The sequence below is a fragment of the Peromyscus eremicus genome, chromosome 3 (genome assembly GCF_949786415.1).
Source record: "Peromyscus eremicus chromosome 3, PerEre_H2_v1, whole genome shotgun sequence".
Classification (NCBI taxonomy): Eukaryota; Metazoa; Chordata; class Mammalia; order Rodentia; family Cricetidae; genus Peromyscus; species Peromyscus eremicus.
The window spans coordinates 133,372,922-133,385,356 of record NC_081418.1 but is presented as its reverse complement, the minus strand read 5'-3'; the positions used below and the strand labels follow the sequence as shown (position 1 = coordinate 133,385,356).

The following is a 12,435-nucleotide window of genomic DNA, read 5'->3' as shown; positions in this document are numbered from 1 at the left end:
TCTGGGAGTTCATTAAAAATAGAGGGATCCCTGGGGTATGCTGGCCAGCCAGCATAGTCTTCTCAGAAAGCCTGGGCCAGTAAGAAACCTTATCTCAAAAACCTAAAATATGTGGAACCTGAGGACTGACAGTTGTCCTCTCTTTCTGTTTCTGTCCCTGTCTTTGTCTCTCTGTCTCTGTCTTTCTGTCTGTCTGTCTGTCTGTCTGTCTGTCTCTCTCTCTCTCTCTCACACACACACACACACACACACACATGCACACACACACACAGGTACACACACCACTGTTGTGGAATATTAGTTTAACGATGCAAAGATGTGTTGCATTCTTTTATGTTGCATGTGTTTAACTCTGTAAAGCTGTATTACTTTGTCCGCCTAAAGCACCTGATTGGACTTATAAAGAGGGGAATGGCCAATGACTAGGAAGGAGAGAGGGATAGGCACGGCTGGCGGGCAGAGAGAATATATACGAGGAGCAATCTAGGCTCAAGAAGAGTGAGGAGCAAGAAAAGGGGGAGAGGACAACCGGCACCAAGGACCAAGCCACCAGCCACACAACCAGCCATGGAATAAGAAGGAAAGCAAGGTATATAGAATAAGGAAAGGTAAAAAGCCAAGGGGCAAAACTTAGTTAAAGAGAAATGGGATAATTTAAGTGAAGTTAGAAATGCTGGTTAGAAACAAGCCAAGCTAAGGCTGGTCATTCACAAAGTAAGAATAAGTATCCATGTATTTATTCGAAAGCAGGGTGGTAGTCTCCCAAAGAGTAAAACAACAAGCTACACCCCATCACACTGTGGGAAACAAGATAATAGGTCACACTGTGGAAGTCTTCTTTTCATCCAAGATCCCTTTAGTTTTTGCAGTTAGCACCCATTGCTGGTTATAGTTTATATGAAGTTTTTGACACATGTCAGAAGAACAGAATATCTTTTTTTCCCTCTGGAAAAATGGAATCTTAAAATACCAGGAAGGCTTGCCTTTGTTGGTGAAGAATAGCCCACATCAAAGTATCATAGAAAAAAGAATAATCTATTATTTTACTATGATAGTGGGTGAGAAAGGAACCCCAAAAGTAGACTAATTAGAGATTATAATTCTATAATTCTTCATTGTTCACTTTGCTGGAGTCAAGTATTTATTTTTTTGACAAAACAAAATCCTAATGAAGAGCCTTGCTTTGGATATCTCTGAACCCATTCTGTGAAGAGTTCTAGGAAGACAACACTGTAGTAGCCAAGAGAGAGACAGAGGCTCATACCTGATTTCTAGTGAGATCTGGAAGCTGTTGTGGCCTTTGGGGTTATCACAAGTCAGAGGTACTGTCTGTACCCGCAGAGTGAATGCAGACTCCTGTTTCTCCAAGTGCACGTTGTATCTTAGCATTGTCTGACAAGTAGTGAATAGAAATACTTTACTTCCATTGCACTGGATCCTTGGATCCATTTCTCCAAATTTGAGCATGATGTGTGCAGGTGGGCAAAGGGAGACGTTCCATTTTGGGGAAGGAAGTTCCCAGCTGTATATTCACCAATTCCCCAGAATCTTACCTGAGCATACACACATCCTTCCCCTGACACCTTGATGTCATAGTCCCCAGGGATGTCTGGTAGTGGGACCTGCTGCAGCAACAGGCGATTGCTGTTCTCTATTTGGAACTCACTAGAAAATGACCCTGAAGTCTGGATGGTCACCAGAGGAGTTTTCTGACTTCTAGCAAAAGTAACAGCTCCATACTTGGACAAAGCATGAAGGGCCACCACAGTGTCCTGTGAGGGATGAGTGTAAAAGTTCAGGATAGCATCAGTGTGGAAGGGTTCAGGCTCTTCCCGAGGCTGTGACAAAAGTGTCATGAGGTTTTGCTCTAGTTATTTGATCTCTAGACTTTAATTTAGGAAATATTTGAGAACCAAAAAACATCCACATAATTTCCCTCCTTACACAGAGCACCCTGGCATATGCACATTCCCACAAACCACAACAAAGAATAAATACAACTTAGATTTTTCTCCTAGCATTTACTGTTTATCTTCCTTTGTCCTTGATTCCCATGATGATGATGCCCAGCATCTTTCAACAAAATCACGTTCTTGCCCTCATCACCAAACTTTCTTCTGCACTGATGAACACTCAAGAGACATCAACATCATGGCCAAGTGCTGGTCACGATCCAATCTTATCAAATATAGGAACAACTGTGATCTAGTGCTGTCCTTCCTTGCCTTGCTCCTCGGCAGCATACTCTGTGGGGATGTACTCCATGCTCTAGAGAGGATCTCTGCCACAGGATCCCTCCTTATTCCAAGTCAGCTCCAGATGCTATCCTGACTGCAGAGCCCAACAAGAGAACAGAAACATGCAGTGAGGGTGTTACTGTCATTTACAATGCAGATTGTCTAGTGAGGTGAAAGACTGATAGAATTGAATGCAAAGCACTGTGGCTAATGTCATGGAAGGTTCCTGTTTGTACATTACCCTCCTTTAGAGGAACTGACCTCCTCACTATCCCTCTCTGGAGATTAACTCTGCCATATTTGCCCTGAATATAGGAGCATCATTTATAGACACTATGGTAGATGTGTATTTTTGGAAACTATGACCTCATGAGAATTATACTGACTAGATGATAAAGCAAATCGTTTACAGCCTTGATTGTTTCCAACTGTCCTGAGGTAAAGCAGGGCTGCAGGAGTTCTACTAGCTTGGGGAAAACCTGAGGGCAATTTCTCCACATATAAGATAAGGAGAGTCTGTCAGGAGAAGGGGAATGGCCTCACCTAAGAGCAAAACGATGATAAAGATGCAGTTTGGTCCAAGTAGCATCTCTTAGGTACTCTATGTGCTATTCTAGAGCGAGGGATTATGTAAGGATTCCGGACACTCCAGGGTTTTTGCCATTGTTTTCTATCAAGGTTTGGGTCTGGGTCAGAAGTCCTCAGCAACTTAGGCACGTTTCACTAAATGTGATATGATGAGACCTCTGTGTCTGAACACAGGAACTAGGAAAATTTGTTATGGAATGTATCATCCCTCACTTCTTATAGACTCAAAATACCCATGAGTAAAATGTCCTTGTTTTTTTTTCTCCCCTTCCCCTTTTCCTTGTTCCTGCATCTCTTCTTCAAATCCCCTCACTGCATGGGACTCTGAAGGAAAGTCACCGACCTGTGTGGAAGAGAAGCCGCCATGGGAATTCTGCTGCTTTGTGATCCACTTCACGATGCGCACTGCCAAAGCCAGGTCCTCAGGGGCTGGGGCTGGCTGGGCAGTGAGGAGAGTGAGGAGGACATAGGCATTCATCTCCACTTCAGCAGAGGGAGCCTGTGGTTTGTACAGATACCTCTCTGAATTCCTGGGTTTCTGAGGTCTTTCCCAATGGACGGAGTTGTCTTAGGGTAAAAATAGAGAAATAACTAGAAGTGTGAGTAGCCAATGAATGACTGTATGTCTCTATCTAGAAAGAAGAAAATAGAAGAAGGTTGTAGTAGGTTTGAAAATTTTTACTCACAATATCCCCAGATTTATTAATATCCAGTAAAAAAATCTGCTGTTGGTATGATAGTGTATGACTGAGAAAGATATCAAGACAGAAATTCCTAAGGTATTAACTAAACTGCATCCTCAGTGATGTTCTAGCCGAGTTGGTGAGAAGACAAGAACAGACATGATTCTTTCACTCATTAATTCCCTCACACCCTACAAAACATCACTTGTTCAGTGTTCAGTCCAAATGACTCAGGGAAGTTTCCCATTGGCTTCAGAACTGCAGTTGAAAGAGCAAAACCTTGAATCGTCATTTCTTCTTTCCTGTTCTTTATAGTCTTGCTCCTCCTGACAGGTATATGTGTATCAGAGAGGAAAGTTAAGTTTTAGCTACATTTCCCTTTGTAACGGTAGTGGGAACTGTGTTGCATTCTACTGTGATATTGCATTTGTTGATTTGGGTCACACTAGGAGAAAGTACTGAAGAGAAGGTGTTTGTGTGTAGAAGAAAGGCTAATTTCCTAATGTGTCAGTCCAAGGAGAAACCTCAGTGTGCCATAGGGACAGAACTAAAATGTGATACTATGTCCACACATCGTCTACTCCCCTGTTTCCCGTCACCGGAACTGGATGGAGACAAACACGATAACACACATTCCTACCTTCTTTTACAGCTTCAGTATCAAGTGATTTTAGGATTTCATTTCTCTTGTCCTGGTTCCCTGCCAGAGCGAAAGCATAGGCCAGCAGAGCCTTGGTGTACACAGAGCTGCCATTTCCCCTGTGCTGTATTGTCTTCCAGGATGACTCTAGGCAGGTCAGCGCTTTGGAGACAACAGGTTGCTGTTGGCAGAACAACAAATCCTGAGCAACATGAAAAAGTGTCCTAGCAGGCCTTGGAAAAAACAAGGAGGATGTAGACATTTATGCTTTTCAAATGAATCCTTCCATTCCCCTCCACTCTTCTTTTTTCCTTTCTCTTTCTTTCTATCCCTCCCTCTCTCCTTCCCTCCTTCCTTCTCTCCCTCCTTTCCTTCTTTCTTTCCTATCTTCTGTCATTGATCATCTGTCTATCTATTTTCCATCTTTGGGAGCCATTTCTTTTATAAACTATATTCCATTTAAATACAGACTAATAAAACAGTATTAGAGGACATGTTTTTGACTTGATTTTTGGAATGCATCCAGGATTTCATTGAACAGGTGGATGCTCATTAATGGAATATTACAAACACAAAAATCTTGTGAAGAAGAAAGCAGTCATTTGACTTTAGAGAGAATAGGAAGCCACAAACTTTACACTAGTTGGGAAGATGGAGAAGCAATGTGGCACCTACTGTGTCTGGAAGTGAACTCTCCAGAAGGGCAATGGTTATATAGGCTGAGAGAGTCACTTCGTCTTCTACTCCACCCTGTAAACAAAAGGAATGAAATAGGTAAAGTATACAGCAAGCAATCCACTAAATATGTCTTCCCTGCTTGTAATCATCCTTCATATTCAATGGAAGTTCTCATTTATACCCCCATTATGAAAAAGTACATTCTCAGCCTGAAGGCTGGTTTGTCCCAGTGGTAAGGAGTATGGCCCCACTTTCAGATGTTATTATTAGGTCATCATGCTTATAAGTAGTTCAGAATAGGTCACCTTCATGGCATTGTTGAACAGCGATCCAGAGCTCCTGAAACAGCCATTGTCCTGCTGCTGCTGGGAGAGCCAGGTGAAGGCGTGGGTGATGTGTGTTTCATCGATGAAGATGAAGGCTTGAGCTTGGGCAAAAGACTTGAGCACAAAGGCTGTGAGCCTGATGGGGAGGGAGAGCGGGGAGACAGGGCGTTTGTTCTGATGCAGCATTTCACACACGGGTTTCTGGGGTCTGGACCACACTCATGAGTAATAGTCCAAGGGTCTCTGAGCGCGTGAAGCTGACAGTGTCTCTTGCTGTTTCAAAGTAGTCTTGCATCCCTGGTCCTCTTGGATGTGGACACTCCAGTGTGGTCCAGCTGCTTCCTGCTCTGCTTCTCACTGCTTCTCCATCACTCACTCTCCTGTTTCCCTAACACCTGCACCCTCATCTTAGCCTTTTCCTGTCCGATGATTTTCTCTTGTGGGTCAGAAAACCTTCTCTCCTAAAACCCCTGCAACATGTTTTCCACCTCAAAATGTCCATCCCTCTCCTAGGCTAACTTCCTGGTTCTATCAGTTTCTATGTCATTTGTCACCTGTAATGTCTGTGTGCTTTATCCCAAGAACACATTTTTGTAATACAGGACCACATGAAGAATAGTATCAGCTTTTTAAGACTCAGTTATGAGCATCTTTGGATGCTCAGCAATATGTAGCTGCAGGTGGGTATTTACTGATGAAAGATCTTGTGAAGGAATGAAATATTCAGGGTATTGAACTGAGTAAAACAGGTGGTACAGATTCAAGGCAGATGAGCTTTGAGACAATTTCAGTTCTGTACTTAGGATTCCCGCTACCTCAAACATGTCTGTCTCCAGCCCTGGCATCAGCTGTATTCCCATGACATAAGATATATGTAGAGTTGCCATGAGGACCAAGAGTGGAGCAAGCCTGACACATAGTGGACTTTCCTTACCAAGTGCTTCCTTCACTCTGGCCGCCCTGATCCCCGAAGGCGCTGTAGGAGCCATCCTTGTGTTTGTAGTTCAGCTCCCTCTGATAGCCTGGAATGGAAGGCTTGGGTGTGTTTTGAAGAAACTGATGCTCAGAGAAGGACAGGATGTCAGTCTGAAGCCAGAGAGGCCCTCACATACTCTGGCTTATAGGACTGACTGAATGAGAACCTCCCTCCAATGCTAAGCCCGTGTCTAGAGAGACCATTCACAAGAACAAACTGCAGTTTCTAAGTCTTACTGACCAGCATTGAGGTAACCAATGGCCTCTGACTTGATCTTCTCAGTCAGCTGTTGGGTCTCATTCAGATATTTCAGTACGTAGATGTTAGGAGCAAAAAGCACCATGTTCTGCTCCCCACAGCCAAAGGGCATTGCGAGAAGATTTTGTGTGTTTTTTATGGCTGAACTCAAGATATCACCTGGAAGTGAGAGATGTAACATCAGACAGAACAGCCATTATCTTCAAGAACAAAGTAACATCTCTAATAGAATCACTTCCAATGATGTGAAGGAATTTCAAGGGTGTGGTGTGCTGGGAACCCAGTGGATATTGAGGGTCTAGAGACAGAAGAAAGATGTCAAAGAGTTCAAGTGTAGTAGCTCAGAAGCTACATTTGGAATCACGGTGGACACAGGGCAGTGGTAGTGACTATTGTCCCAAATCCTCCAGGGATGGAATGACTCACCCAACACAGAGAAATGGGCTCTGGCTGAATCTTTCACTACTGCTGGTGGGAGCATCAGCGACAATTTTTCAGATATGCCGGCATCTTAATAAACAAAACAAACAGGTCAATGATTATCTCAGTACTCAGAACTTCTAAAGTGCCCTAAGGTCAGTTGCTTAGAACTGTGTTTTAAGTTTTGACTTCTTGTCTCTCTAGAAAAATGATCTTGTTGAAAATATCTCAAATCCACATTTCCTGGTAGTATTGGCTTGCCAAGCTCTATTGCTTCTGCTTTTATCACTGATTGTACTGAAGCAAAGTACCTCCCAAAGGAATTTCTGAGTCTCCTGTCAATGATTTACTTGATTATTTAATAAACCTATGAAAATATATTTATTTATTTAATTGTGGTTTGGGTATATTTTGCTTTGGGTTTTTTTTTTTTTTTTTTTTTTTTTTTTTTTTTTTTTTTTTTTTTGCTTTGTTTTGTGCATGTGTGAACTTTGATATGTTAGTGTTTTCTGGGAATAGGGATCTCAATTGAGAAAATGCCTCCATAAAATCGGCCTATTGGCAGGTCTTGGGGCATTTTCTTTTTAATGATATATTGGCAGGGCCTAGCCCAGTGTGGGTGGTCCTCATCAGAGCAGGTGGTCCTGTCACCTGTATAAGAAAGCAAACTGAGCAAGTCAGGGAAGACAAGCCAGTGAGCAGCACTCCCCCACAGCTCTGCTTCAGTTCCTGCCTGCAGGTTCCTGTCCTCACTTCCCTCATGAGGGACTTGACTGTGTAAGATGAATAAACCTCTCCTCTCCAAGTTGCTTTTGGTCATGGTATTTTATCATAGCTATGGAAACCTAAAATAAGGCAATGTATGAACAAAATTCCAGCATGTCAGAATAAATAAATGGATAAATTCTGAACTGGCCTTTGTTATTCCTGGTTCCCCCTGAGTGGCCTTAGGAGGTTTCCCTGATCACTCCTGAGCTGCTGTCATGGAAGGCTTTCCTATGGCAGGGGTGATGGCCAGATTACCTTGTGATAAATAAGTATCAGGAGAACCAGAATTGATCAATGGGAAGAATCAGGTTTTTGTTACCTTGTCCTTGGTTTTTAAAAAATTAATCTCCAGTAACCCCGTTCATGCTCTTCCTTCCATGGAAAACATTTAAAGGACTTTAGCATTATATGATGATTTTCTTCTATACACTGTATTAGTCACTGTTACATTAGTCCTGTGAGTGGACAGTCTCTGCCTTTGTGCCTGTCCCTACCAGGGGACAGAGAGCTCCCCTTGTGTGACACATTGCTGTATTTCTTTTGCAATAGTGCATCCAGTGAGGAGCATGGATGAAAGAACAAGTCATAGAAACAACTATTACAGAGAAATATTATGTTTGGTACACATCATGATGTAGCTTGGCTTATGTATGGAATTTATTCGGCCATAAAAACACTTGTTTTTATTTATAATCTAATACATAACAAACATGGTCCTTCCCAAGATATTTTCTGTGTTTTTCCTCTTTTTGAGGTAATTTTTGGTTGTGTTCTCTTCTTAGCTATTCCCTAGCTATAACTTTTTAAGTCCTGAGGTTGACTGGATGAGAAGGTTTCTGTGGTCTAGAGAAAAGGGCCATAATGACCTCTGAAGTTCTAGGTATACCATGACTGTACTCTTCATAGCTGCATCAGGTGAGTAAAGATTTTGATAATTTATGTAGCTCAGTTTGATTATTTTTTTTTTAGTGGTTATAAGGTATTCAGTATCCTGGTTTTCTTTTAATTAATTTTTTTCATTTATTTTATACACCAACCACAGTTTCCCTTCCCTTCTCTTTTACCAGTCTCTCCTCCCACCTCTAGTCTACCCCCAGTCATTCCTCTCCCATTCAGAAAGGAGCAGGCATCCATGGGTGCCAACAAAGCATGGCATATCAAGTTCAGGCAGGAACAAGCTCCTTCCCTGGCATCAAGGCTGGGCAAGGCATCCCAGCCTGGGGAATACGTTCCAAAAAGCCAGCTCATGCACCAGGGACAGGTCCTGATCCCACTGCTAGGGGACCCCAAAACAGACCAAGCTACTCAACTATCCTTGTTTTCTTATAGAAATATTTCAAGAGATCTAAGTAGAGGATGTAAGTTAATATCTTATTGCTGTTTTGAAGGATACTCACCTGATGCACAGAGCAGTGAACTGAAGGTGTGTTCTTTCTTAATTCCTTCGGGCTTGACAAAAAGATAAAAAGTTCAGACATGAGAAATTACTGAGTGTGCGAACAGAAAGATGCTGGAGATATTTTTTTTTTTTTTTTTTTTTTTTTTTTTTATGGTGGTGAGGGGAGATAGCTTCTCTAATTTTGGTCCAGGACTGGAATTAGATGGTCTAATTTTCCACCATTTCAGGAATGGCATGAACATTTGAGAATTTGGGGATGCCAGGTCAAAAGAAGGTAACAAAGAAAGATAATACAGACAAAATATAGGATCAGAAGGCAGAGCTCAAGCTTAAGAAGATAAACTGGCATAGCCCATCCCCTCCAGACTCCAGTAAAGAGAATAGGAAGAGAAAAAAAGACAGAACACACTCATTAAAGTATAAGCTTGCCACTTGCTGTGAGGTATCCTAAGGTCACACATTATTTATTATCTTCTATTTTTCATCTAAACACAGTCAACCTCGCTCCAATCTCAGCACACTGTCAATCAAGTGAGGTCACTCACCTCCACTATCAGGACTTTGACAACTGTGTCCTTCTTCCCAGTTTCAGGAACTGTGGCCACCTCAGAACCACAAGGCTCTGGGGACTGTTGTGCTTCCGCAGTCACCGAGAAATTCACATTCCCTGAAACACACGGCCCAGAGAGCTGAGCTCAGATGTGCCAGGAACTTGGCATCCTCCAAAACCCAAGATCTGCAAAGTATCCTCAGTTCTATGAGCAGTTCAAGGGCTTGTCCTGTGTTTAAGAAGGTGGTAAGCATGGGCCAGAAGTAGCTGTGACCCAGAGTTTGAGGGCCCAATGAGAAGAAAGTAACTTCAGAAACCTTCCTGCATTCAGTCTTTCTGCACAGAGTCCCCTTACAGAGTTTCCACTCACCTAATGATTTGGGAGTTACCAACCAGGATGTGGTGTGCCTCCCGTTGGCACAGAGGCAGTAAGAATCTTCGTCTTTTGCCACTGGGACAGCTGTGAAATCAGGGGAGTCTTCCAGCAGCACACCGACCTGTGGTCCCACATGGGCAAAGAAATAGCAAAGATGTCACCACAGGAGGACAACATATTATGTGTGGATGGAGGTAGGTGAAAGGGTGTCGGGGGATTTGTGTTAAAAAGAGAATAGGAGCAGTGATTTTGGGACTCATGTGCTTAAAATGTCACATAAGGTGACACAGAAGGCTTGCATATATTTCATCTGCACATACATGTCTAGAATTTTATTCAGCTATCATCTGTGTATTACCTACACAAATAAGTAGAGAAGGAATTATAAATTTATCTATTTATATTTGCTTCATTTTTATGTCAAAGATATATTCACTGTACTAGATTTTTTTAACTACTGTATGTAAGTATATATCTACCTCTAACAAAGGAAAATCCATTGTAGCACAGTATGCCATATTATTCGAACAACAGCCTAATACATCTTTGTGGACCATATCTTTTGACTGTATCCAGAGGTCACATGGACTATCTATGTCTGTCAGCACAGTATGTACTATTTCAATAATGGCAAAATCACCTAATACATTTTATGTAGTATCCATATTGTTGAACAACTCTTTGTTGTATATGTAGCTAGAGTATGGGAATTTTTAGAACCAGTGCTGATGGGCCCAATACAATCCCTTCCTCCCTTTACTCCTTCTTTTCATTGAATTCTTAGTTAAAGTTTACACACACTAATTTCCTTCTTCCCTCTGGTCATGCTTTATTCAGAAAGATCTTCACCCGGATGCATGTAGGGAGGTAGTTCAGCACGGTGGCCTTGAGTGTGAAGGCTTCTCCACGGATCACAGAGTAGGGCATCGTGAGCTCCACAAAGAAGGGCTGGAAGGCTTGGAGGGATACCGCAGGGGAGAGGCCAAGTCCAGTGTCACTGGATAGGCAGAGGGTTCCGGCCTTCCACTCAGTGATGGTGTCAGGGACCGTCACTTCCACTTCAGCTACTCCTGATGAGCTGGGAGAGTGAGAATGTGAGGGACAGAAAGTGAGCACGTGAACTAGTTATTTCTGAGATGGTCACTATGATTGTGATCTACAGCTACCCATGTAAGGATTATGTCCTTAATTGTGTCACCAGCCTGCAACAGCGTCCTAGTCTAAAAAGCGGGCTTGCCCTCTGCGCGTTCTCTCCGCTTTTCCACACTCTCTCTCCTTCTGTCTGTCCTCCCTCCTCTTTTTGGTTTCTCTCTCTCTCTCTCTCTCTCTCTCTCTCTCTCTCTCTCTCTCTGTCTCTCTCTCTCTCTCTCTGTGTCTCTCTCTCTGTCTCTCTCTCTCCCTCTCTCCCTCTCTCCTTCTCTCTCAATAAAGCTCTAGAAAGGTAACCATGGCTTGTGATTTTTCCGCCAACCAGCATTCTCCTCCGCCGTTTAACCAACAATATCCAAGGAGTGTGACCTAATGCCACCCCTTCCCTTTGAGTCCTTGAAAGGAGCGATAGAACGAGAACAGTGTAAACAGGACTCCAGTGCAAAAATGAGAAGTTTTTCTGTCGTCTTGTTTACCCAGCTCAAATCATGGCTTCATGACACCTCAAAGTCCTTGTATTATTGGAAATTTGAACATAGATTTGAAGTTGTCTCTGAACTCCCATCTCTAAAATACCATAGGACGATTTTATGACTTTTATGGGCCACTCCATGTAGCAGTCTAGTAGTCTACTCCATGTAGGACTGCCTTAATTCCTACTCAATATGGCGTTTCTGAATGGTTTTAAGCATCAGAAAGGTATATGATAATTTTTAGGTGAATTTTCTGGGAGTGATGGATATACATATATTTTATAATTGATGGTTTAATATACTATGGTTTTCTAAATGATTCATTTCCTTTGTTTATTCTTACAGGCCACAAGAATATATTATAGAGATTCAGTTGTGTATTAAAGGTATACCTAGCAATTTCAAGGCATTTTCTAGTGGGAAGCCATTTATGACGGAATATTTGGTGTTATTCAGCTTTGTTATTCAACTGCTCCTCATTATGGACTTCTTGTGCTTGTAATTCCCATAGAATGTGTATGTGTAAGCATCCTGCTTGGGCCAGTACTTGGATAAGGTCACATAGGCAGGGCCTTCTGCCTCTAAGCTCCTTGTTCCCTTTTGACATTTGAATTAGGTATCTGCCTTTTGCAAATATCCCCTTTTATCTACATCCAAAGATAGGGCCAGCTCCAAACAAAGCACTGAAGGACAAGGGAGGAACAGAATAGCTACTAGACCACCTGGTAGGTACCTGAAGCCCCTGAAATAAGGTAAAATGTTCTTTCAGAGGCAACCTGGCTCCTAGATGCATAGCTGTGTTTCTTATGCTGATGAAGCTCAGTGTATCCCTTGCCTTCCAGCCTAGTGACTTTGCAGAGCAATGGACTGAGAACAAAGGTGTTTTTTTGCATATCCAGGTGGAGTAAAGAGTG

General features: G+C 42.4%; 1 protein-coding gene across 3 annotated transcripts in view; it reads right to left on the bottom strand.

Annotated features, from left to right (window-relative positions):
- LOC131907368 (murinoglobulin-1-like) overlaps positions 1–12,435 on the bottom strand; it is a 40,428-nt gene that overhangs the window by 9,156 nt on the left and 18,837 nt on the right. For 2 of the 3 annotated variants that reach the window (XM_059258528.1, XM_059258526.1), the window contains exons 6-18: positions 10,749–10,977; positions 9,894–10,020; positions 9,519–9,640; positions 8,972–9,023; positions 6,813–6,896; positions 6,369–6,545; positions 6,087–6,174; positions 5,132–5,288; positions 4,824–4,898; positions 4,149–4,329; positions 3,169–3,392; positions 1,554–1,772; positions 1,265–1,392 (exon numbers count right to left, since the gene is read on the bottom strand). In XM_059258528.1, the coding sequence (XP_059114511.1) occupies positions 1,265–1,392; positions 1,554–1,772; positions 3,169–3,392; positions 4,149–4,329; positions 4,824–4,898; positions 5,132–5,288; positions 6,087–6,174; positions 6,369–6,545; positions 6,813–6,896; positions 8,972–9,023; positions 9,519–9,640; positions 9,894–10,020; positions 10,749–10,977 (1,863 nt within the window). The remainder of the gene's footprint in view (positions 1–1,264; positions 1,393–1,553; positions 1,773–3,168; positions 3,393–4,148; positions 4,330–4,823; positions 4,899–5,131; positions 5,289–6,086; positions 6,175–6,368; positions 6,546–6,812; positions 6,897–8,971; positions 9,024–9,518; positions 9,641–9,893; positions 10,021–10,748; positions 10,978–12,435) is intronic. The other variant, XM_059258529.1, reaches the window with a different exon arrangement.